Here is a 27,634-nt window from a genome sequence, read left to right as displayed (position 1 = left end):
AAACGAATTGGTTACGGACTAGGTACTAAATTGTTGAAAGTTGCATAGATGGATACCAAAGATCTGCTTAACATTTCAAGTTGCAATTTACTAGATGAAGCTTAAAGATTGTGAACTCGTACCATCCAACTAACCTATTTACTAACCTAGATGTTGTATGTCGTCACGTTGACGCTGAAGAATCTATGACAAAAGGTCGAAAGACATAAGGTCGAAAGGACAAAAGGTCGAAAGACAAAAGGTCGAAAAGACAAAAGGTCGAAAGGACAAAAGGTCGAAAAGACAAAACGTCGAAAGGGACAGAAGGTCGAAAGGACAAAAGGTCGAAATGTACAAAAGGTCGAAAGGTACAAAAGGTCGAAAAGGACAAAAGGTCGAAAAATACAAAAGGTCGAAAAAGACAAAACGTCGAAAGGGACAAAATTTCAATCAAAAACAAGTTGATAAGTTGGTGTTTGTGCTATGCATTTAACTTCAAGCAGAAATAATAACACACTCATCTTGTTAATCAAAGTTGAAGAATGAGCCATTTTCAAAGAAGGAGAAATCACTATGAAACGATATTGCCCTTTTAATTTTCACTATTTTTAACAATGAAATAAAATGCATTCAATGAGTGCAAATAATAGATGGATATCAAGGTTTTCTAAATGTCACTTCGATCTGTCAAAATAGGGCACGCCGCAGGCGCGCGCATTGATGTATTTGATGTGCGGCGTGTGCCATTTTGACAGATCGATGTGATATTTAGAAAACCCGAACATCCATCTATTAGTTGTACTCAGTGAATGAATTTTAATTAATTGTTAAAAATTGTGTAATTTTGATCTAATCGATGTTTTATTTCTTTCGACCTTTTGTCCCGTTCGACCTTTTGTCCTTTCGACCTTTTGTCCCTTTCGACCTTTTGTCCTTTTCGACCATTTGTCCCTTCGACCTTTTGTCTTTCGACGTTTTGTCTTTCGACTTTTTGTCCTTTCGACCTTATGTCTTTCGACCTTTTGTCCCTAACCCGACGCTGAATACGAATTTACTGTGTGGCCCCGTGTCATCGGAAAAGGACCAGCCGAATACGTTAGGTAATTGTCAGGGACAAAATAGCACTTACCTGTCGTCCGTAATTAATAAGGGGAAAACTGTTTGCTTTTAAAGATGTCGCAAATTACTCGGTTATTTCGATTAATCGTTGTGATAATCGATTAGTTTTGTATCGATTGCTACCCAACGATAAATCGATTCAATAATCAACAAGAATCAATAGAAATCGATTAGTTACTAATCGATTAATCGGAATTTTACAACATCCTTAGAGATGTCACAAATTAATCAATTACTTCGATTAATCGATTCATCGTTGTGATAATCGATTAATTTTCAATCGATTTCTACCCAACGAATAATCGATTCAATAATCGACAAGAATTGAAATCAATCGATTCGATACTAATCGATTAATTGGGATTTTACGACATCTCTAGTTGCTTTGCAAAAGTCATGGCCTACTGACGCTCAATTCGAATTGTGCCGCGTTCTCGCGGTTGCGTTAGACGACTCACGTGAGACGTAAGATCATTAAGATAGATATCGGCAATGGATATTATGCATATCACACACTGCCAAACGAAAATATAAATTCATGGGACACATTTCCCCTCTTCTTAAAAAAATCCTAAGGCTTTCAAAAGTTTCACGATTCAAAAATTGTTAAGAAGCAATTGCAATTTAATTTCTTTGCGAAATTATAATTTGATTTCTTTACGCATACATAAATTAATCCAAGATTTATGTTGAAAATACTTATAGATGAGAAAATTGTATAACATTTGCATTTTGTTTAAGTTGATACTTTTTCTTACCGATTTTAATAAATACAGAGTACTTCTCGCGCTCAAAATATTTCAGCTATTTAATACTCACTGAGCACTTTTGCGAGCTACACTCGTGCTCAAAATATTTCAGCAATTTTGAATACGCACTGGTTCAAGATGTACAAGTATACTGCAACAACAATTATTTAATCATTATGTATATGAACATCCTAAACAAAATCATCATTTATTTCTTCTAGATCGATTAAAATATCTGCTAGAGCACTTTTCTCTGTATCGAATCTGTTGTACTGCAAAAAATGTAAGTCACTAGAAAACATTGAACATCTTCTGGATATTCCAGATTAGATTTATTTTGAAGTCAGTTACCTAAGTTGAGGGAGCTTATCAAATGATCCGACGAGTTCATAGCCACGAATGAAATCGTCATGTAAATTATCCTCACACCTCACACCACACGACCCACACACCAAAGCTATCATAAAGCCTTTTCTGTATAAGTTGTTTTCTTTTCAGGTACGTTTCCTTTAATATCTTTGGATCTGGCTCAGCATGATAAAATTCTTCTAATTCAAATTCTGTGTCAAGCCATTCCTCATTATATGAGTCAAAGTAAGTTTTGAACCTGGATGCGGCCTGCCTTTTTTTCAGATTTCAAATGCAGATTTTTCAATTTTGTATGTCATAGTTGACTCTTTTTTGTTTATTCACAGAGAATCTTTGGCAGATATTTTCCAAAGCTTTCTCAACACGATCTACCTGACGTCCCTTGTGAGCTCTAAATACTTCAATGAGTTGCCTATAATTCATATTTCACCAAACACTAAGTACAAACTCTTCACGCGATTTACCTTCGCAATCACAGCTCACTATTCGCTCAGATAGAAATTCATAAATGCTATTTATTTATGCCAATATTTTGTTTGACTATTATCGGCTCTTTCAGTCTTATAAAGCAGCTAAAACGTCATTGCATCTATTTTCTGACGTGTCGGTGTATATTTCACCTTCTTCAGGGAAAAAAAATATACACCGAAACGTCGGAAAATAGATGCAATGACGTTTTGGCTGATTTATAAGACTGAAAGAGCCGATAATAGTCAAACAAAATTGAGCACAACAGTCGAAAGCATCCTTTCATATGCCAATATTTTTCGAAAGATTTCCCTAGGTACAGACACTTTCGTTTCTTGTATGTACATTAGGGTGGCTCAAAAAACACTTTTTCAAATTTTTTGATGGGCCGCCGTTTTATTCGGTTCTATTTGATGCCCTGATGCTCTAGACAAAATTTCAGCCAAATCGGTCAACGTTTGGGCGGTGCTAAACTCGTTGGAAGTTTATATGGAAAAATGTATGCAGAAACATCCAAAAACAGTGATTTGCAGTTGGACAACACAATTTACGATCAAGAACCATGATACTCATTCAGTTCTTGTAGAATTAAATACAGAATGTTATGCTGAAAACCGCGAGAAGATTAGAGTTTATTACGCAAAGATATTAGCATTTTACTGCAGTGTTGTAGGGGTAAATTTATTTCTTTTCAAAGGTAAAAGAAACGAAATTTGCTCAAACCCCACTTCACAGAAATGCTAATAACTTAGCCGGGCAAACTCTAATCTTCTCGCGGTTTTCAGCATAACATTCTGTATTAAATTCTATGATTTGAATGAGTATCATAGTTCTTCATCGTAAGTTGTGCCGTCCAACTGCAATGCACTGTTTTTGGATGTTTCTGCATACACTTTTGCATATAAACTTCCAACGAGTTTAGCACCGCTCAAACGTTGACCGATTTGGCTGAAATTTTGTCCAGAGCATCAGGGCATCAAATAGAACCGAATAAAAGGGCGGCCCATCAAAAAATTGAAAAAAGTTTTTCCCATACTAATTTGAGCCACCCTAATGTACATATTGTTTTTGAATTAATATCAAAATTCTACATTTTTTAATTTTTTTTCTAATGAAGTCTAGAAGATTTACGTAAGAGTCCATTGTTTTTTTCATATTCATTTACTTGATACTTGATTGAGCAGATAATGAGTTACATCTTCTTGGTGAGCCTGCGCCTAATGGAGTATCATATAACTGCATAAGCTATCGTGTACACGGCCTACCACGAAGCGAAAGACGTAGGGGTATTCGCTAAGCGAAACTTTGAGAAACTTTTTTTGTATGGAACTTTTTGCATGAAAAAAATATTATTTTTTCGTCGGGTCGTATTTGGATGTTTTACTTCCTATTTTCCCACAAGTTACCCGTTCTTCGAAAGTTCATGAAACAAGCTTTGAAAAGCTTTTTATAGAGTTGGAAAAAAGCTACTGTAGCCGAAGATATTGGCAGTTGAATAATGCATTGATTTTTCAAGAACTAAAAAGTGTCTGGTTCTGATGCCTATATCTTGATAGCCTGTTACGAATTTGAGATTATGCCGATATAAATGTTGGAGTTTTTTCTCGGAGTGCATAAGAAATGGAATAAAAATCGTTCACATCCAGAACGGAATGTTATTGAACTTCCTCTGACACACTACCTCAAAGCCGCGTCGGAAGGAAAACATCGACTGAGGATAGACACAATGCTCATTGTTGATCGAACAAGACTCAAAAGCGGTGGCTATATACTCAGAACAAAAAAATTAATAAAATTATTGAGTGCATGCACGTGATTTAGTGCAAATCGATCGTTCCTAATTAAGGGTTCTCCAAAACCGGATTGCGGATAAGTTATACATCGCAAGCCAGAAGATCCCAGAAGGTCGATTGAGACACGTGTTAGCAGAAAACTCGGAAGCTCTAACATCTTCAGAGCGGTCCGTGCATGCATATGACCAGTAAAATCTACCGGACTGGATAACTTGGCTTCTTTTGCCTCGCTGTGAAACAATAGACGGTGCAATCATCATAGAGGATAGTGGTCGGCCTGTTTCAATATCACACCCGGTGCAAGAAACTCAAGCGCACAGAAGGCCTTTGAAAGAGGCCTTTTGTTTCCAGTCCTGCACACAAGCCATTCGAGCATCGATCACGACCTACGCATGTCCAGTTCGTTTAGCAAACACCAACTCGAGTTCGCCGCATCCCATAGTGGAGCTACCTACACTAACGATCATACGAGTGACACAAGGGTGCTACACAGCAAGCAGCAGCGATGCAGTCAACGCAACATCATTTAGCCCCCACCAAAGAGTAGAAGAGATCAATGTATGTACTAGTTTGTAAGATGATTCCGAGATTTATTGAATAAGATGCAGCAAATTTTGTGAACATGCAGCAAATTTTGAATTATTGATTTTGAGCCACTATGCGATTGTTCTTTAATCAACGGGCTTGGTGGTCATATGGCTACCGCTTCTGCCTCATACGCAGGAGGTCATGGGTTCAATCCCAGGCCTGTTCCATTCCTCCTACTTTGTATCTTTTCATATACTTCTCATGTTCTAGCAATCGCTAGAACTGGAAATGGGCTTTCATACCGTTTCCATCTTCTATCCCTATACATACCTACAACTAGATTAGTTCTAGCAGGTAACTGTTAGAATTCGAAATGAGCGAAAAAGTTCGTTTCTGCATCTAATCAGAATACTACACCACCCTTTCATAACTATCACATTGGCAACCCGTTAACCAAGACGAACCTCTGCCATAAAACCTTAACCCCAAGATTCCAATAAAATTCCGCAGGAACTCGTGGCGAGTGCAGAGGTGTTCTCGGCTTGCAGTGGGCGAGTGACTGCATCATCAATTCCTTCCCATCCCCGATGACCGTGAGGACGTGGCCAGCGCCGTTATCGACTATCCAAAAATACTAGAGCCCTCGGACTATGCACATTGAGGTTGGAGAGCAAATTCCATGCTTCCATCTATTGGTTCCCTGTGCAATTGCGATTGTTCTGGTCGATCACGGAGTAGCAACTACGAAATGCACGGTCATCATGCTCATGCTCATGCTCATGCTCATGCACTATGCGATTGTTCTTTAATCAGTGGCACACCTTATGATTAGAAAGTAGCTAGCCGGTTGTAACAGTTAAAAGTAATAGGTGTGCTGCCACCTGATGGAGTCGCACAGTTGCGCACAAGAGGGTAATAATTTCGTTTATAAATAGTCTCGTTATAAACTATATGGCTTAGAGTGCTGATATTCTGGGTTTTAATACTCCAAAACATTAGCATTTGGTAGGTCAACTTGAATTACGAATCGAAGAAAGACGAATTTTTTATTTTCGGCCGCCTGATTCCCCATAGGGGCCTTTCACAAATTACGTAACGCTGTAGGGGGAGGGAGGGGGTCAACCCGAGTGTTACGATCCATACAAAAAAGTTAAACCTTTCATACAAAAAGTGTTACGAGGGGGAGGGTGGGGGTCCAACCAAATTTAGCGTTACGTTATTTTAGAAAGAACCCATAGTGCACTCGCGCTCAAAATATTTTAGCGATTTCGATACGCACTGAGCACTTTTTTGAGCACCTGTCGCGATCAAAATATTTTAGCGATTTGGATACGCTCTAAGAACTTTTGCGAACACCACTCGTGCGCATAATATTTTAGCGATTTTTCGCACGCACTGAGTACTATTGCGAGCAGCACCTGTGCCCAAAATGTTTTACAGATTTGTATACGGACTTAGCACATATGCAAGCCATACTCGCGCTCATAACATTGTAGCGATTTTTCACACGAACTGAGCACTTTTGCGAGCAGCACTCACGATTAAAATATTTTAGCGATTTGGATACGCACTTAGTACTAATGCGAGCACCACTCGCGCTAATAACTTTTTAGCGATTTTTCACACAAACTGAGCACTTTTGCGACCACCACCTGCGCTCAAAATGTTTTAGCAATTTGGATACGCACTGAGCACTTTTGCGAGCATCACTCGCGCTCAAAATATTTAAGCGATTTCTCACACGCACTGAGCACTTTTGCAAGCACCACTCGCTCGCAAAATGTTTTAGCGATTTGGACACGCACCGAGCACTTTTGCGAGCACCACTCTCGCTCAAAATGTTTTAGCGATTTGGACACGCACTGAACACTTATGCAAGCACCACTCGCGTTCATAACTTTTAAGCGATTTTTCACACGCACTGAACACTTTTGCGAGCGCCACTCGCGCTCAAAATGATTTAGCAATTTTGCTTGCAATTTTAGTTTGCAAACGTGTTGTAAGTCATGGCCTACTGACGCTCAATTCAAATGGGTATGGGGCATTTAGCATATCGGACATTTGGCATAATTTTGAACTGTTAAAGGGGAAAGGGTTATTTGATGTATTTTTTTACATAGTTAGAGTAGATCGAGGATATGTTCTGATAGATTTAGACTGACGATAGACATTTTCAGAAGGACGGACAAATGTAGCGACAAAACTACTTCCGAGAAAGGGATCACATCCGTCATTGACTTATTCCAGGAAAACGCTTACATCCCCTTGCTTGATTCCGGACAAACATCTACTTTTGAAGAATGGATTGAATCCAAGATTGTCTCAATCCAGGCAAACGCATTTCAAATCATTTCGAACAAACGAATGAATCATTTCCACTATTGCCTTACCCCCGGGCCAAGCCCGGGATTAAATCCATTACCTTATTTCAGAAAATTGCCTACATCCAAAGGACGAATCACATCTGGACAAACTTTTATTTCTACAAAAGGAATCATTTTTATTTAAAAAAAGAAATCAAAAACAACATTGTCTTGTTGCAGACAAAAAAAAAGGTATCACTTCCACCATTACTTTATTCCGGACAAACGCCTACTTTTAAAGAAGAAATCTCATTCACCCTTGCCTTAATCCGAGAAAGCGCCTAGTTTTAATTGCCTTTATCACACCCACTATTGCCTTAATCCGGGTAAACACCTACTTTTAAAGAAAGGGTCACATTCACTATCGTCTTACGCCAAGCACATGCCGTCATTTAAAAAAGAGGTTACATTCACAATTATCGTTATTCGAGCAAGTGAATACTTGAAAAGAAGAAATTACATACACCATTGCCTAAACCCCGGCAAGCGCCCACTGTTAAAGAAGGGATCACATTCACCATTGCCTCAATACGAACAAGCGCCTACTTTTAAATAAGTTTCTTAATCGAACTGAGCAACTACTTTTAAAGAAGGGGTCATATCCACCATCGCCTTATGCCAGGCAAACGCCTTTTTTGAAGAAAAGATCACATCCACCATTGCCTTAATCCGAACAAGTGCCTACTTTTAGGAAAGAGATTGCATCCACCATTCCATAAACCAGGGAAAGCGCTTTTTTTTAAAAGAAGGGATCACATCCACCTTTGCCACCTTAATCCAAGCAATCGTTTACTATTAAAGAAGGGATTACATCCACCATTGCTTTAAACCGAACAAACGCCTACTGTCAAAGAAGAGATGACATCCACCATTGCCTTAATCCGGGCATTCACCTACTTTTATATACAGTGATTAGGCAAAATGATTGAGATAGGCAAAATTTGAACCAAATTAAAATCATTATAACTTTTTGAAAAATTGATGAAATTGGACAAAACTGGAAGCATTCGACGGCAAATTTAGTCAAGATTTAGGAAATTGCATAGTCACGAATACTGGCCACCGGACACCGGAGATGTTCCGGATTTTCGGAGGCCATGTCAAAAACACATTTTTTATGCCGCTCGTATTTTTATGTGGTTTGAAGTTACAGCGATGAACACTATTTTCCTAGAAACTAGAACTTATTGAAAATTGAATGCGGGTGGTTGCGCTAAGATCCGTTAAAAAACATCCGAGATATGGTCATTTCAGTTTCCTGTTTCCGGATACTATGGTCAATTATGTATATCCATCCAATCACGTATAAATTATCCGGCACCATATCAATATTGGCATCAAACTTCAAGATTTTTCATGGAGATGCTTCAGGAAGCATATACAAGACGATCAGTTGCCCTGACCACTCTGTAGCAGGTTCCAGGTGCCCTGGGGGGAATGGCCAATTTGAAAAACGTTCAGAACCCTATCAATATGGGTATCAAACTTTAAGATTTTTCATGGAGATGCTTCAGGAAGCATATTCAGGACGATCAGTTACCCTGACCACTCTGTAGTAGGTTCCAGGCAATATGGTATAAAGGAGGTGAGGTGATTCATTTGTGTATTACACAGCGGCTTACATGTGGTAGTGGGTCGCATTTGTTGAAACTAAGCAACCACTTGATAACATGACGACGCCTGGCGAAACATAGGATAGGATGTGCCAATTATTTTGGGTAAAATGAACTTATGCTACACTGCAAATGATGTATGCATGGTTATGCTTATTTAAAACACTCGATTAGAAGCATTTTTAACCAACTTTTTACACATTTCACTGTAAAACTCATCTAAATCCATGTAAAAACTTTTTTTTGATAGTACACACTCAAATCGAGAATTGCAGCTCGGCAAATTTTTTTTACTGATTTTATTCGGTATAAGAAAATTTGAACCGAGAGCTCGGTTTATTTAAAAGATTTAACCGACTTCTGCACTTATTTTTACCGATGTCTCAGTTGTAAAAAATAAAATACTGAGCTTCGGTAGTATGTATTACCGATCAACTCAGTTTTAAGCAAATACCCTACATTTGTCAAAAAATAAGCCGATCACTCAGCAAAAATAAAAGTACTTTACTGAGTAACCGGTAAAATAAGTACCATGCTCTCAGTTTTCGACCAGATGCCGCATGAATTGACGCCATATTTTTTTGCATATATCGGAGCTTCTACACCCAACCAGGCGATGGCAGATTTTAATACAGTTCTGCATAAGAACCTTACAGAAACTGTATAATAATTGGGCATATACAATTCTGTAAGCTTTTTATACAAATATTGTATTAAAATAATACAGATTTGTATTATTTTAATACAATATTTGTATAAAAAGCTTACAGAATTGTATATGCCCAGATTTTATACAATAATTGACAGATTTGTTTTTTGGGTGTAAGATATCTGATTGCGTTGCACGAATTTGTTTAGCATGTAATTAAAGCTTCCGGTAGAAATTCTGGTCTATTTCAATATTCAGGTAAGTCCAAACATGTTTACCATCTTGTGCCACGATAATTATGTTAGTTTGCTAAAGATTTGAGCGTTAATTTTTAACTTTCAGACAATGAAAAAACATGTAACATCACGGTACGACGTCGCTACTCCCAGTATGGTTTGTGATTAAAACTCGTGGATCTGAAACTAAACTAATATAAACAGGTATGCAAACTGTTTATCAACAGGGTCTTTTCTTCAATAAATTATCCTCTACAACTTATTTATAAATTTTTAGATGATTGAATGGAATAAGGTTCCCTGCTGCCATCCTTGTGATAACTTCCTGGGCGTGAAAGGACGAGCGCTAGTCCTATGATACTGGCGGAAGCCAGCAACAGAAAAATATTTTAATATGATTTCTGATGAAAAAAACGGAATAAATATGTATAGGCTCTTGTGTAGGCCTGAGATTGAATGTGCTTTTTATTTATCAATAAGGAAAGTGAAAATTCAATTACATTGTATTCGGTACTATGAAGCCGGTAATATTTTTTACAGATCCATCAGTATTGTTTTACCGACTGCTCAGCATTTCTTACAAATCTGCTCGGTATTTTTTGACACTTCTCTATCATGAATACTGAACCGAGAGATCGGTAATTGAATTCGATTACCGAAGTGACTACCGAGAGCCCAGCTGTTGAGAAATCGGTAATTCACTTACCGAGCCCGGTGAATATAATTAAGTGTGTACGTAACATCTTTTATTACGAATAATAAAAGAAATGAATGAGAAAAAATTTTTTTTTCACATATATTATTTGGCGGATTTTTCAAAAAAATATTCGGAAGCACTGGCCACCACCACGTCGAAGCAATCGACTGCATGAGGAAACAACAAGGCAGTCGCAATTCAATTGTCACATCCTATCCTAGGGCGAAACAAAGATGTTTTTCAATTTGTTTTTGGGTTTTCATCTCGTGTCTCGTGTCGTGTCTACGGGTAACCAGCAGTTTGTTATTCAAACAATAACATGCAAAACAAATTTCACGATACGGTTGTACGCTACATTTCTTAATAATTCTTGATATTTTCGTTTTAGGATATTGATTTACTGATTTACCATCATATTGAGCAGACATTTCTGCAAAGTGTGGATGGAAAGAATGAACATTCAAAATGAAAAAGTGTTTCGGTTCAGTATGATTCGTGTGTACGACTAATGGGAATGAAACTTTGTGACGTAGAAGAATTTGTTTATATTATACTGCTCACTAATATTAGCAAGCATCGACTTCCTCCACACCTTTTCTTTTAGCATATTGGGTTCCAGGTGCCCCAGAAGTGGCCAATTTGAAAAACGTCCAGAACCATATCAATATGAGAATCAGACTTCGAGAGGTGATACTTCTAAATGCATTTTAGAACCAGCAGCTGTCATGACCACTCTGTAGTAGGTTCCAGGTGTCCCGGGGGAAGTGGTCAATTTGCAAAATGTTCGAAACCATATCAAAATGAGTATCAAAGTTCAAGGTTTTTCATGGAGATGCATTTGGACTCTCCTGTCAAATAGAGTTCGCCGCCGCACGAAGTTGACCATCTACAAAACGCTCATTTTAGACTGGTCGGCCTCTATGGTTTTTTTAGGCACTTATCCTCAAACGATTTGCTCGCAACAAGTTGCATTCAACGCAGAATCCCATTGTTTTCTATTGAAAATTTACGCGATCGTACTATGGGCTTAGAAGTTATGACCAAAATTCTTTTTGCCTTTCTCGTATACAAAGTATACTTAAAGGCTATATGTTCGCTCCAAAAACGAACTTTTTTTGTGGAGGCCCGTAGACCCATAGTGTTATATACCGATCGACTCAGCTCGACGAATTGAAGTAATGTCTGTGTGTGTATGTGTGTGCGCAAAATAATCTCACTCATTTTTCAGGCACTTATCCTTAACCATTTCATTTCTTAGGCACTTATCCTCAACCGATTTGCTCGCAACAAGTTGCATTCGACGCGGAATCTTGTCCCATTGTTTCGTATCGAAAATCGGCCCAATCGGACTATGGGCTTCGGAGTTATGGCCAGTTTTTACAAGAAAAATTCTTACACTCTATTTAGGCACTTACTTTCGGCCGATTTGCTCGCAACATTCGACGCAGAATCATGTCCCATTGTTTCTTATTAAAAATTGGTCGGATCGGACTATGGCCATTGGTCGGAAGTTATGGCCGAAATACTTTTTTTCATACCAAAAGTGTGAAGAAATTACTCACTCGCAGGAAACGAGAAAGGCACTATCACCGTTAGGTGGATTAATCTGGGTTTCTTATTTAAAAGAAAAGATCACAACCACCATTGCCTTAATCCGGAAAAACGCATCTCGATGGATGTTTTATTTTCAATGGTGAGATAACATCTATCATTGCTTCATACTCGGCTAATGCATGCTTCCTTCGAAAGGATTAAGTCTTTTAAATATTATTATCGAGCTGTGTTATATGCACCATTCCAGGTTTTCTCAGCACCACTTAGTCTAGTAACTAATTTTATGAAAACAAAAAAAAAATGTGCCATTTGTCCGTTATGCCAAATGACCCTCATTTTTGTCGCTGTTCTCAATTATGCCAAATGTACGTTATGCCGAATGACCGTTATGCCAAATGACCGTTATGCCGAATGGCGTTATGCCAAATGGTCTTTATGCCAAATGACCTTACGTCAAATGCCGTTATGCCAAATGTCCCAAATCAAATTATGCCGCGTTGGCGCAGTTGCATATAGCGAGTCTCATGTAATGTAAGATCGATAAGATAGATATCGGCAATGGATATTTTGCATATCACGCATTGCTAAACGAAGATTCAAATAACTATGTGTGATAACTGATAATAGCCAACATGAGTTGGGACATCTAACGCGGGATTTCTCAACAGAAGGAACTTTTCAAGAAAAACTATTTGCTACCAGTTATGAAGGAAGGTGTCCGCTACTATGCCTACTAAATACTTTTTCGATTAAGGTGGGGGAAATGTTCCGATCTCCATCTCACTGTTGAAAAAATCACAAAAATAAAAAAAAACAAATTCCTTTCCATTGCTTTGTTTTTGATGGGATAGAAATAGGAGCTATGAGATGAAATGGTGAACCGTTCCACTACTTATTTCCGAGATATTAAACCTTAAATGTCTTTCGCCATACTGATTTCCGAAAGTTAACTCCTAGTGTGCCGCTGTAAGCACGCTCAAAGTAGGCGATTTATTCATGGCTCACATTTACGACTATGAATTCCTCACCAGAATTTTTTTAACCCGTTGATAATTAATCACATACAGTGGTTGGTTCTCTACCCGCCACTGCCGTATCCAGGCGCTAACGTATATGTAAAAATAGCCAGCATGAGTTAACCACCTGAAGACATCTAACACGGGTTTTCACAACAGTAGGAACTTTTCACGAAAAACTATTTGGTACCAGTCATGTAGGAAGTTGTCCGCTACTACGCTTACCAAATATCTTTTCCTTCCTTCGAGATATTAAACATTAGATGCTTTCGCCATACTGTTTTGCAAAAGTTAACTCTTAGTGTGCCGCTGTAAGCACGCTCAAAGCAGGCGATTCATTGACTACAAATTTTGGTTTCTTTATAGATTGATTGAAAAACATTTTTTATTATATTGCGATCTATTATAATGAATCGCCTGCCTTTAGGAGTTAACTTTCTGAAATCAGTATGACGAAAGGCATCTAAGGTTTGATTTCTCAAAATTAAGCACCTTAATCTAAAAAATATTTGGTAGGCGTATTACCGGACACCATCCTTCATAACCGGTACCAAATAGTTTTTTTTATGGAAATTTCCGTGTTTTGAGAAAACCCGCGTTAGATGTCTTTCGCCATACAAATTTCTGACGGTTAACTCGTGCTGGCTATTTGCGCATATACGATAGCGCGGTGGGTAGAAAATAAGCCACTGCCAATAATTCATTAGTCTTCGACGTGATGAAATTATGACCGGCGGCGCGCTGACTCAAAATCGTCATCGGCGGCAGCGGCGCCCAGGACTAATTTGAACATGCCGCCATAGTGTCTGGTACTAGGGGACAATAAGTGGCCATAAAACTTATTCATCATCAAAACACATCCTACCCTAAGGCTGATTTCAATTTTCATCCCAAGAAAATTCATTCTTATTGTTTCTATTCTTTGTTGGCTCTCTGACCACCTACCTCTCGAAGCTTTACGGCATGAAGCAAACACCGACTGCCCTTTCGTAGAATTTTATACCGTTTCTTAACAATACCCAACCAAGTGAACTTTCTTCACTCCATTGAAAACTTTCGACTTCTTTCTGGCTCGAGTAAATCTCCAAGTTTGCACAGCTTCCAATCAGGAAGGTTTTGTTTGCCCATTCGCCATCAATCGGGGATAAAATTTTAATGAACCGGTATAAAACTTTCTGTGTCGGAGATCGATTTCCCATTGTTTTACTTCATCTCATTTCCACTATTGATTGAAATTTTCTATTTGAGACTATTTGAGTTTGAAATGGAAAATCGTTTGCCGTTGTTGTCGTTGTTGTTTCCGTTAACATACGCACGCATTCCCCTTTCGCCGCCGTTGTGAAAATTTAATTCGTTACTCTGTTTCAATAGAGATGGATTGCATTCAACACTGAACAGGGAAGACCAGGCAGGCAGTCGGTTGTACGGCGGAAACCCTGAACCTATGGATGTAGCCCTATTCAAAAGTTAATCCTTGGGAGAATCGGTTACAAAGCAAATAATTACGTCACTCATTCCAACTGAGCGTCGACTGTATTAATAATGGTTGGGTATTTATCAACTGGAAATCGTTTGTAAGTAATTTCCTAATCCTTTACGGCACATGGGAGGAACTATGATTCAACGAGCATCCATCCTCTGCAGTTGGAAACTAATTCCTAGTTCTGGTTGGTTGGCAAAAACTTACGTGCATTTGTGCGGTTTCAGGGCCGTCGTCGTCGTCGCTGTTGACTGAAGCTGCAGAAGTAAATCCAGTTGTGGTGATATAATGGGCTGCGATGATGATGGTGATTCCGACTCGTATGACGAGGCTGACGAACTTGACGAGCTCGACAAGGACGACGCGGAAGAGAAGGAGGTTTGCTCATTGTCGGTAGTGCTGCCCGTCGATTGTAGCAACGTGCTGAAGATGGAGTCGTCCGATATGATGGACCGGATGCTGTAGTCCAGGGCGTGCTCATCGATATCCAGGTTAAAACTGCGGAGGGCAAACAAAGGTGAACTTTGAAAAGCGTCGTACTGGTATGAGTGCTAAATAGGTTTCTGGAGCATGGTCTGGAAAAAATACAGCTAGTGCAGTCTTTAATAGACCAATATGTAACAAAGTAGCTGGTAAATTTCATTTCTCTTAAATATGTGGCTTGTAAAATCTCCTATTGAAAATTCGATGATTGTGATTGTCGGGTTTTTCTTCCTTCTGTCTGGTAAGTACTATTCCATTTACAGTCGGGTTTTGCTAGCTGGACCACCACCCTGCCCAACTAAGGAATTCTGTTTTTAGTTGTTAGGTGACACCAAATCCCGTTTTCTATGTTTGCATTAAATTTTGAAATATGATTACTTTTCCAGTTGGATATGGGCTCAATCCCCTTTGGGTTCACAAGTGCATATGAGTACTATACCCATGTGCTCCCAAGCACTTTGTTGCGTGGACTCCACGATATGGATGGGAAGAAGCTAATTGCCAAGGTGGAGGGTTGTGGCCTCAAGCCTGTCGTCATCCACAAAATCGCTGGTCACGGCAAGACGAGAAAGTATCGAGACCAGCTGACCTACAGCTCAGCGCTTTAAACAACATAGTCGTCGACTGAGAGCGCTACAGACCCTTACATCACGATATCACGCAATGTACTAACTGTAGAATTTTGAGCCCTGAACCCGGAATTGCCACATTAAGCCGTTCAGCAACAAGTGTGGCGACCCCCATCCTACGGATTAGTGCGACAAGAAAGAGATGGACGGTCAAAAGTGCGCCAACTTTGGTGATAAACACCGGGCTACTATTATAAAGGGCTGCCCGAAGCGAACGGAGTTTCTGGAAATCCGGAAGAAAACTTCCATCAGGGCCCTGACGAAGACGAACCGTGTTCCTGCACTCAAATAGGTGAACTATCCGGCCATCCCGGCTCCTTGTTGAGCGATTCCAATTATCTCACCGTTAGATTCACACAAATGACTGGTAGTGGCAGCTATACGGATCAATCTCCTGCACCATCTGATCTACCCTGGAGTCCGTTGACAGCCGGAGAACGAAACTGTTCCACCCGAAAAATCGCAACTGATGCCGATAGTCTCGCTGAATGGTGAACTGAATCGGTGAACGTCAACATTCCGGTCTTTCGATCGGCCGATCAGGGGAGGTGATGTGGCCATCGGCTTTTCGCTACAGCATCAAATGTCGCCTGCTTCCAGCAGAGTGTGCCAAAGTTACCACTTCTGTCGGCGCAATGACGCTCATCGTGGCGTAGTGCCCAACTCAAGTAAAAGCCGGTGATGGATCATCAGTTGCCCTTCGGAGGAACATTATGAAACTAACGCGGAGGCAAAATCAGTATATCATTGCCGGTAACTTGTATACCCCAAGGCTGGGACAACAGTTGTGCCAATCGATACGGCATCATCTGGAGCAACGATGCGGAGGAAGGCCACTACACGATCCTGAGCCCAGATTCTCCTACACATTTGAGCCCATCTGGGGTTCATGCAACGCTCGACCTGTTCATCACCAACATGGAATACTGCTAGTGGTGTATCACGAGCTTAGATTGGACCACTTTACGGTGGCGACTGAAATTGGTTCCGAGGAAATTACCATCGAGTCGACTAGGAACGGTTCCAGTAGGTTATAGATTCCAAGATCAAATTTCTGAGGATATAGATTTGAAACTACGCTCCATCGAACAGGCGATTTCAGTAGCAACATGTACCAACATCTCTTGAAATATGCAACATCCTAACTATTGATACACTTACCAAAGAATTGATGCATCTGCGAAATGTCACTCAAAAATAGTGATTTTTCCAAAACGATTCGCGCTCTTCCAGACTGTACCAAGCCATTCTGGAAAGTGACTAAACCCAAGCCTCGGCCCATTGTACCCTAGAATTACTACAGAAAAGAAACTCTTCTTTCAATTCTCCTGATTCTGAGTAAACCTAATAAATAGATATTTGTACAAAATAAAATATATAATTATACCACTCGACTCGAATCCTCAACCTGCTACTCCTCGACGTTTACTGTCAAAAATGTTATCTAGTTTTATTGTCTCAGTCAGTACTTTAACTAATTTCAGGTCAATTTTTTAAGGCTTCTGAAAATAAAATCAGCAATGATTCAATATCATTGCAAATTTTCAAACACTATTCGAATCTTGACAACTTGACAAACTCGCTGGTTTTCCCAGCCTTCTATTCGCGTTTGACTTCGCCTATGCCTAACTTCTCGAATCTTCTTCAAATGGGCGTGGTTCCCTGGCTTGAAAAATGAACATATTATGCCTCCAATACACTAAAAAAGTTGGCGGATGACTTGATATCGGAGAAAAAATTAGTTTAAGGGCAAGGCAATGGATATATATGGCGTGAGGATATATTTGTCTCATTTTGGCAGGTAATTCTCCACGGGTGCCTGGCATGACACTTGCACCGTCATAGCGCCTTTGATTTCCAACCGATCTTAGAAGCCTATAACTAGCTCTTTGAGTGACTCTGCAAACTGCATCTCTGAAAGATGAGTAGTCCAGAAATCCTAAAAATCTTTCTTCCACTTTTAAGCCTTTCACGTAAAGGATAACTACTGACAACTGCTCCTCTTTAAAGTTTTTTTTTTGCTTCATCTACTATACCGCATTGTTGAACTTCCTCAACAATTTTGGAAATAGCTATTTCACTGGCAATTTCAATAATCTCATTTTGCAATAGTTAATATGACGATCGAATTGTGTAGAAAATTTCTCATTTAATTTTCCCCAAACTTTGCAAAATTTAAGAGAGGTTCCACGATTTTTAGAAGTGATTTCTTCTCGATGATCTCTCAAAGCCAAACCTTCTAGAACAGGACAGAGAATCACGCTTATGATCTTCAGCAAACATTCTCGGTTGTGCTCCACTACCTCGAGAAGTTCGACATTATCAACTCCTGATGATTTTAAAAGTTTGAATGCCACGGATCTTTCCAAACACTGAACGTGAGCGTGGGTACAGTCCTCGTGCTTTTTATGGATTCTGCCAACTTTTTCCATTTAGAAAATCCAGATGTAACAAACTTTTCATTTTGATTACGCGTTACACCAATTGAAAACATTCTACAGGCGTAACAGAAAATCTTATCGGCGGAAATATTGTACTCTAATGCTAATCCAACTTCATGCATTGCACAATGGTCTCAGAGTCGAATCTAGCAAGACAAAAATATTTGCGCCTAAACTATTAGTTTTAGATATATAGTGTCTTCGGGAAAAAAATTCATATTTTTGACGATTTTTCTCCATGTAGTGAACAAATCTATCTCTTATCCAGCTTTTTACGCTAGCTATAATCTTGTGGAGGGGTTATTCAATCATGACAGATGCTGTGTACAGCTTTTCTTTTCTGTATCAAAGTAGCCTAGAATTTCAATTTGTTATTAATCTGTCATAAATTTTCACTCTCTTGTTGATAAATGTTTCCTTTTCAAGGTAAATTTATTTAGTACTAGCAGACCCGACGAACTTCGTTTCGACAAAACTGATTTGTTCTCTGATTAGTTCTCGAGTTATGCAGAAATTTCTGTTTCATTTGTATGGGAGCCCCCCTTTCCAAAAGGGGGAGGGGTCTCGAACCATCTTAAGAACCTTCCCCGGCCCCAAAAACTCTGCACACAAATTTTCACGCTGATCGGTTCAGTAATTACCGAGTCTATAAGGGTCAGACAGACAGAAATTCATTTTTATGTAGGGGAACTGTTCCATTTTCCATCTCACTGAACATATATTCATCTCATCGCGAAACAAAGAAAGACGGCACCAATTTCGTCGCTTCTTTTTGCTAACATGCGTGCTCACTGCTGAAAAAATTACAAAAATAATAAACAAACCAAATATCTTTTCATTGCTTTGTTTTTCGTGAGACCAATATCGGAGCTATGGGATGAAGTCCAGGAGCAGTAACCCTATATAAGATTTTTCATTCTAATTTTTTTTTTATTCTAGATTATGGCAGATGCTAATTAAATTAAAAAACTGAGAGTCAGCTGAAGCTGACTTTAAGCCAGTAATAAATTACTGCTAGTGCTCTCTTCGTTTATCTTCCGGTAATTGCTATTAAGAATGAGCGAATCAATCGAAGCCTCACGAATTAATTATCTGACGGCAACCAACTAGAAGGATTTCTTTAAATTTTCTCGAGGCGCAAGAATGGAAAGTGTTCGTTTTTTTGGGCAACTGGTTGAATGTCAGATTAAGAAATGCGTATTAGGGATCTCGGATCTCGAAAGAGGTAGCACCCCATATGAAATATTTTACGTACTACAGACGCTGTCTGAGAATGATATACGTAATTACTCGAAATCTACTTGGGTAAAGGTGAAACTTCAAAAATCCAACTTTTTATTTTGATCTTAAATGCTGAACATTTTTTAACATGGGGTTCAACAATCTTCCATCTGCATGCAACCTCGCCTGCAACGTAAAAGATTGGAGCTTTTGAGGATTGCTCATAAAATATGTTAAACTTCACGAAAACCGGGGTTTGGTAGAGCGTAATGAATTATACAGAAAGTTAAGGGTTTCAGCACAAAAAGGTGTGAGAAAAGCACTAAGAAAAGGCAAAGGTGATTCGAATAAAGTTACTTTTTGCGTGATGTACTTAATAATCCCTGTTTTATTTGAGACGCTTGACGATGCGTTCTTGCAAATCTGTTTTACTTTTGAATTTTGGGGAACTTGATGTCAATGAAGAGAGTTTCTGGTAACTGTAGGATTGAACTCTGGAAACCGTTGAGGGGTGTTGGATAGTTGGAATGAATAAATCAGCAACAACCAACTGTTAACCTTCAGAATTCCTTATTGGTTTAGAACATAGCTAGGGCCGAAAAACATTATATAATCGAACCGTGTCCTTAAACATCTGAAACGATTGTACCAATAAGCCTGGACGTATGATGAGAAAAATAACGTTGAGTTTACGGAAAGTACGCGCCTGCCACACACATAATTATCAAAATAAAAACCATCCGAGCCACAAACAATATTCGAATATATGCTTGCAGTATGGAATTCACGAAGTTCATTCGGTTGCCCAGAAATTTAACGTATTATGTTCAGCAATCAGCAGCTCTTGTACCACCTAGAATAAGATAGAAAGTTAGTTGAAGAATTAAAAAATTGATTATGAAAAGGTCCTGGATGCAGAAATCAATTTTCCTTGTGACGTTTCCATGTAATCAACATTTTCTAAATCGCTTACTTTGATTCAATTACAACAAAAATTATAGTGGACACAGAAAATGTCAAAGGGGGTGATTCAAAGTTTATAGCATGACCTGCGTAAAAAGCTGGATAGCAGAAAAGGTATTTGAGTTTTTCTATGAAAAACATGTTTTTTTTTCATATGCAAATATTTCAAAATGGAGCAAACCGATTTTCAATCTATTGGTTCTATTAAAAAGCTCGCTTTTTTTTGTTTATGGTGGGAAAAGTGAGAGAGTGTTTCTTGTTTAAAGTGTTTTATTTGATTTTGAAAAAATATGTTTTTAATCAAAAAACGACTATAACTTGATAAATAAACGAGATATGTCCATGGGTCTTCAACAAAAAGATGTGCCTTTAAAATTTCTTAATATGGCCCGTACAAAGTATCCTTAAAAAATCAATACATAAAAATATATTCAAAGAAAACCGATTTTCGTACGGAAAGAAATGTTAGATTGATCAAGATTGGCTGGTCGACAGAGCGCATGTTTTTTTGGGCTTCCGTTTTATACGTTACAGGGTTCATTTGGATATTTATTGTAAAGGTAAAAAAAAAGGTAACTAACTTACCATTTCCTTTTCTTTGTTTTCTCTTATTGGCGATACCACAATAATGCAACTAAAACAAGGTAGGACCGTAACAAACATGACAATTCTGAGTGACGTATTATTCAATACTACGCGTAAGATGAAACGTAAAGCATTTTCTCGGTTTACCCCGCTATATGTTTAAATTCATACTGAATGTTTACATGCGTGTTGAAACTGCCATGTCTTTTGTGATCCTTGCTAAACATCAAACAATAAATCAGGCTCAAATCATTCTCAAGCACGAGATCAAAGTTGTTAAAAGGGGTGTGTGGGGGTTGAAAATAGTCTTTTTCGGCGTTATGTAATTTGAAAATGGACAATGTAACGGAAAAAAAATCATGCGCTCTGTCGACCAGCCTACTTTGATTAATCTAACATTTCTTCCTTACGAGAATCGGTTTTCTTTGAATATATTTTATGTATTGATTTGAGAGAGATACAAAACATGGATAAAAACATGTTTTTCATAGAAAAACTCAAATAACTTTTTTGTTATAAGAGATAGATCCGTGGTTCTATAACAAAAGTGCGTCTTCAAAAGTTCTAAAAGTGCCCGGAAATAGATGTATAAAAAGTTATCCAGCTTTTTACGCTAGCCATAAATCTGGAAAGGGGTGATTCAAACATGACATATGCTGTGAACTGTTTTAATCTCAGCATCATAGTCACCTTTGAATTATTATAAGTATGTATTTAAAGTATGTTTTGAAATCTGTCAACATGTTGGAATTGTATATCTGGTTCATAATATACTAATAATAATTATACATTCTAGATTTTGTGCAGGCAAATTACTATTATTGGAACCCAGCAAGAACCCACTTCTCGTAATATAGCGTATGTTCTTTGAGTTTAACTCGAGTCAGCTCCTTGGATTTTGAGGAATCCAATTGTTACATAAATTACTACGTTAGTAGAACCGAAAGTATGTTTATGATAAATTTATTACTAAAGACTCTCCAATAGATCTCTCTGGTTCAATTTGAAATCCGAGTGTGAGTACAAAATTTTCATACCGATTGGGAAATTCAATTAAATGGTTACGTGTACTGTCTTATTAAGCAAATGAATTGAGCAAGTCGCTTGACTGCTAGTGCCAGTAATAATCCATGGTAGTGGAATACTTAAGAGCAAAGAGTATATGTATATCGATGCTCATGTCATATGTGTCATGTAAAGGATAAAGGGTAAAGGATAAGGTCATTGAAAATCACGTTCTCTACGTTTAACTCATCGTAAACCAGCAATCAGCTTTTTCTTTGAGCAAAGGTGCTTTTGAACACCGTACTCCGAAAATTTAGAACAACCAGCCACGGTTATGGTTCCGCTTAGACGATGTTTGCTCTCATCAGGAAAGTATACCACGTTTATCAAATCAGAAACCCAGCAAATCATATATGCACCTTACAACTTGCTCACAGTTTATATAAGAGTCTGGAAAACTGTTGAAGCGAATCTAAAGTCAAGTGACATTGGTCACTGATGGCCAGGAATATTATCAATCTGACAAAGTGAAGTTAAACAAATCTTTGCTAATTTGGTCGCGGGAGCAGCATTTCGAGCGAACCTCTATTGGCCTTATTTTCTCATCCTGACATGTAGCATGGATGGTTTCATTCCCTCCATAGACATTTCGTTTATTTGATCCAGGCGTGTTAACCGTCAGCAGCTCTTGAATTGCCTATAGAAAGAAAATTAGTAGGATAGCTATAGAAGTAGTAAAATCGATTGTGGGAACATTGATGTTGACGTTTCCAACGTTTCCATGCGTAATCAACATTCTTGAACATAGCAAAGCATACTTTGATCGAAAAATAAAAAATAAAATTGTGGAGACCTCAAACGTCAAAGAGGGGTGATTCAAAATTTATAGCACGACCTGCGTAAAAAGCTGGCATAGTTGCTTAAATGCTCTACAACTTTGTGGAACATTGCACAATTCTACACAGAAAAATTAAAAAGTTGATATTATGAACTTCTGAAATATAGGTACAACCCTAATTTCAATACATGGAAAAAAATCGTCAAAAAAAAATGAATTTTTTTTCCCGAAGACACTATATATCTAAAACAAATATTTTTGTCTTGCTAGATTCAACTTTGGGACCATTATGCATTGTTTTTGGAAAATTGCCTCGCAGTTGTGAAGGACCGGACTGAAGGCTGCCTTTGGAACATCGTCAGTTGATGTCATTTGGCCAGTTCCTTGCGACGAACTTGGTTCATTATCTTCCTTCTGATTTATTATGCCGATACTCGACAGAGCTTTACTGCCACCATCAGCTAGCGCTGAAAATCAAAATTTTGAAATAAATTCCCTAAACGATTCGAAAAAAATGACGGTTGTGAATTTTGGTCTCTCAGGATCAAAAACGGAGTTTCGTGTCGCTTTAAAAAAAAACTCATAAGATGAGTCAGGACTCTTCCATTAAATACCACCACCACCACTGCAACTTCTGCAACTTTACACATACGTATTTCGACCTCAACAGTAAGGTCGTCTTTAGTGTCTCGTATTTAATTTGTCTTGAAGAACCTAGTAAAGCCTACATCATTTAGAAATGGGGCACTTTATTTTAGAAATAGTGGCGTTCCTAGTGGTCGGGTATGCAAGTTTTTCACAGCGTTTCATAATTAGTAAACCATTTTTTGGGTTTATTTTTTTCACAGTTTGAAACTAATGCGGTTTCAAAATATTCACCATGCAGGAAGAGAAGCGATAAATAATTCGGCACAGTCTTGCAAAATCCATCTTCAATAAAAGCCATATTTTACCCTTTATTCAGTCCCATGATGGCCCATTTACGTTTTGGCTAGATTTAGCTAGTGGCTAGTGCTACAATGGTACTAGATACAATAATGGAGTCCAGGTCAACCCAAAACATCTAAATCCATAAAATTGTCGTCAATTCCATACAACAGAATAATTTTGGGTGATTATTAACCAGAAACTGAAGATGAAGGGAGCTGTTACCACTGACATTGGCCGTATGAAGAATTGGTGGAATTAGCTAGCCAAAATCATGACTGGAGAAGGTGTGCGCCGACTGACTGCGAGAATTTCCTGGAAACAACGATGCATGATTCGTTTCAGTCATTCATATGAAATAAAATAATATAACTTTTGTTTCATTCTAAGAAAGTTTTTCGATCAAACTGAAAGTTAAAAAATACACGCATTTTAAAGTGCCCCATTTCTAAATGATCTGGTCTTTATAAATACTTGAAGCAGCAATGTTTTCTCCAAGTCGAGTAAAATACGAAACACTGAAGACAGCCTCACGGTTGAGATTGAAATGCGAAATGGTGGTATTAAATGGAAGAGGGATGATAACAATGAATAAATGGAAAAGTACTAATTCGTTTTATGACAAGCGAAGATACTGCACTATAAATAGTTTACTATGCATAAGACCCCGTTTTGATCCCGAGAGACGGAAAGTAAAAGCCTTAAACAACAAGATATTAACTGATTCTGCGTAAAATTCAATATAATATTCATCAATTTTTTTTTCAAACCGTAACTAAATTTGAAATATGTTTGATAATATGAGTCAAACATAGGTACCAGCATGGATACCAGCTTTTTACGCTAGCTATAAATTTACAAGGGGTGCAGGAATTTTGACGTATGCTGTGTACAAACTTATGGCGACGTCTTAGTAGCCATGAATTTTTGTTCACCAACAACTGTCAGACACTATAAAATAATTTACTAATTTCCTTTTATTTTAGGATCTACACAGTCAAGTAGAAACAAACTGATTAGTTTTGAAATACGGGATATATAAAATCATGGGCCTGTTATTCAGTATTTGAATAATTTAACTAGTTTATATTCCGATTCCAAATGTTATCCTTGACGAGTAAAATCAACACGTCCCTTCCAACATACCCGTTGAGAGGAACAATTTTAATGGAGGTATTCAAAGCCCAGCATCAGAAGGCGTACTCCGTAGTTTGACTAAGTTTGACAAATGTCTCGCCACGCAGTTTATAAACGATCTCTCCATTAGGACTCGCGCATTAAATTTTCCCATTTCATGTGGTTCCTGCATTCTTTTTCTAAACGTTTTGAAACTATCACAAATCTCTGAAATTGGAAAAAAGTTGGCCCCTAAGCGGATTTTGCCGTCAAGCACTTATCGTGTTAGGGATCATGAGCGTAAAGAAGTTAGATTAACAATTTTGCCATCTCACCAAGCTTCCTATCCACATAATCGAGTCCAATCCGTTTGCATCTTGTTATAAGCTTATTTAATAATACGGTTAGCAGACAGCTACCCTTAAATTGCCTTAAATCAAATATGAATTAAAAATCAAGAAAATTAAAAACAATAAACGAAGACATTTGATTTTGTTACGTTTCCAGAGACATTGTAAAAAAAAAACATTTCAAAATGACAAAGTATTCTTTGATTGGATTATGAAAATTATGGTGGACACATGGAACGTCAGAAAGGGGTGATGCAAAATTTATAGCATGACCTGCGTAAAAAGCTGGATATAACTTCATGAAACATTGCCATTTCTTATGTGTTTATAATTAATTATCTACGTTTCTGCACGTACATTTATGATTTGAATGTTCGTGTTTCTACTATTTAATGTTTAACTCTGATGGAAGAAAAGCACCTTAGAAAATAAACGTTGAACTAATGTGATATTAACAAATATTGTATCAATTGGTATTAACGTTGAATTATTTACGAATGAAAACGAAGTAATTTATACCTCGCAAAAAAAAATCTATGTAAATAAAAAAATATGAGAGCTTCGCATAGATTTCGGTAGATTGATAGATTACAATAATCGTGTTTCAGTTCATTTGGCTAGATTGCACCAAACGATTTTCCAATACTTATTATGACTTTCGAGAACACGACCGCACACTTGGACTAGCACTCCGGCTATTATTTTATTGCTAATATATTTCAAAATACTATAAAAAGTGTCCACTATAATTTTTGATATTATTTTAATAGTGTGGTTTATGAATTCATTTACAAAATGAGAGACGGAGTTAAAATTATTTTAAAAAGCTCAACGTTAAACAAAAATCAGCCTAAGCTAACTCAAAAGTTTGAAAACAACATCTGCATGTGGTGAAACGTATTAAAATTTAACTAGTCATCACCTATGTATCTGCCATTACGGCTGCATAATGTACTCCAAGTAATTATTATTCACTTAGCATCAATTACAAACCAAACTGCGACAAATCACATCTGCTCCGAAGTCCATCCCTTCGTGCTATATCGACCCTACTTGTCTCCTAATTGTTTACCTTTTCGCTTCCCTAATCCAAACAGAAATCACACACTTCACTTAATTGATACAACACACCGCGCGGAAATCAAAATAAACAATAATCCCGGATACTTACATGTCAATATCCCAGTCCATCATCACCGTTGTCGCCGCCACCGTCATCGTTCTCTCTACCTGGAGATTTTGTCGCCGAGTCCCTTCCCAGTTCGGCCTCTAATTCACAATTTCTATCACAAACACTTGAAGGTATCTTCCTCTATCTCTTCGGCCGACCCAACTCGAGTGCGGTTTCGTATTTCGTCTTCCGGGTTTTCCCTCCCAAATATCTATTATTGTTGCTAATTCGATGATAGGTTTTCCAGACCGGAGCTAAAAGGGACAAATGGCAATCTGTGCCCTTACGGACTGTTGACAAAGCAATCAATTAGACGGGGTTCCGAGTAGTGCCTTAGCTCTCCTGAAGGGTCTGCTCACGCGTTTTGGTTCACCAATTTCGTATTTTATCGTTCGATTTTTTGTAAGATCATTAAGCCGATGCAGTTGAAGAAATTTATCCTCAAAGGACACTCGCGATCACGTTTTTCTCTATCATATCATTTGTAAAACATCACGTCTTAAATCTATCTTAGAGCCACGATTTTTCGAATTGGAAAAGCACTGCCACTGTGGATCGACGACCTATCGAAGTGACGGCAAAAGCCGGAATGAAATTGCATGCCAAGCTGAGGCTCGTCCTTCTGCACGGGTTCCGATTTAAAGGATATTGCATCCTTGCTCGCGCGATGGCATGGGCGAAGCAGTTGGAAGAGCAGCAGGCGGAGAACAGGTAAGGGTATGTGTTATACTGAATGATAGCGAAAAACAGTTGAACTTTATAACGTAACAAGGCGTTTTAGTTTGTTTTAATATAATTTCCCTCAGAAATAATGCTGGGAGGCAGTTCCTGGGGAAGGTGAATAATGGAGCTCAAGGGAGTTTAGTCCTTCACTGGTCGAGTCCGACACTCCAGTACACTTTCGTGTGGTACCTTGGCAACTAGTGTGCTGGTTCGTGTGTAAATATATTTTCCCTTGTAAAAAAAATAGTGTTAAATTTTATTTTACGCTCACTGTTTACATTTTGCGTTCCAAGTACATAGTTCTTTTCATTGTCATGCGGTTCAGGAAGTCTCCATGGAGGCAAGATCTTTTTTTCTTTTTTTTGTGTCTTTATTAAAGAGACTTTCAGCCCGAGGCTGGCTCGTCTCCGAGGCAAGATCTGCAATTCAAACTCCGTGTTATCTGTTTAGATGTTAGCTAAGTAAAAATATACCCCAAAAAATTAATCAAACTTGAAGTTTTCTATTTAGTTTGATAAAAAATCCCTGTCATTCAGTAAGGGAAGGCCGATTTCCACTCGTTTGCGTCA

General features: G+C 38.2%; 1 protein-coding gene across 1 annotated transcript in view; it reads right to left on the bottom strand.

The window, feature by feature from the left end:
- Positions 1-26,908, bottom strand: part of LOC134223236 (zinc finger protein 883-like) — a 50,887-nt gene extending 23,979 nt beyond the window's left edge. Inside the window, exons 1-2 of the mRNA XM_062702382.1 lie at positions 26,343-26,908; positions 14,821-15,111 (exon numbers count right to left, since the gene is read on the bottom strand). Coding sequence (XP_062558366.1) covers positions 14,821-15,111; positions 26,343-26,389 — 338 coding nt within the window. The 5' untranslated portion in view covers positions 26,390-26,908. The remainder of the gene's footprint in view (positions 1-14,820; positions 15,112-26,342) is intronic.
- Between the last annotated feature and the right edge of the window lie 726 nt (positions 26,909-27,634).

The sequence above is a fragment of the Armigeres subalbatus genome, chromosome 3, assembly GCF_024139115.2.
Source record: "Armigeres subalbatus isolate Guangzhou_Male chromosome 3, GZ_Asu_2, whole genome shotgun sequence".
Lineage (NCBI taxonomy): Eukaryota > Metazoa > Arthropoda > Insecta > Diptera > Culicidae > Armigeres > Armigeres subalbatus.
Note: the sequence above shows the minus strand (reverse complement) of the source record. Positions and strands in the feature narration are given on the sequence as shown.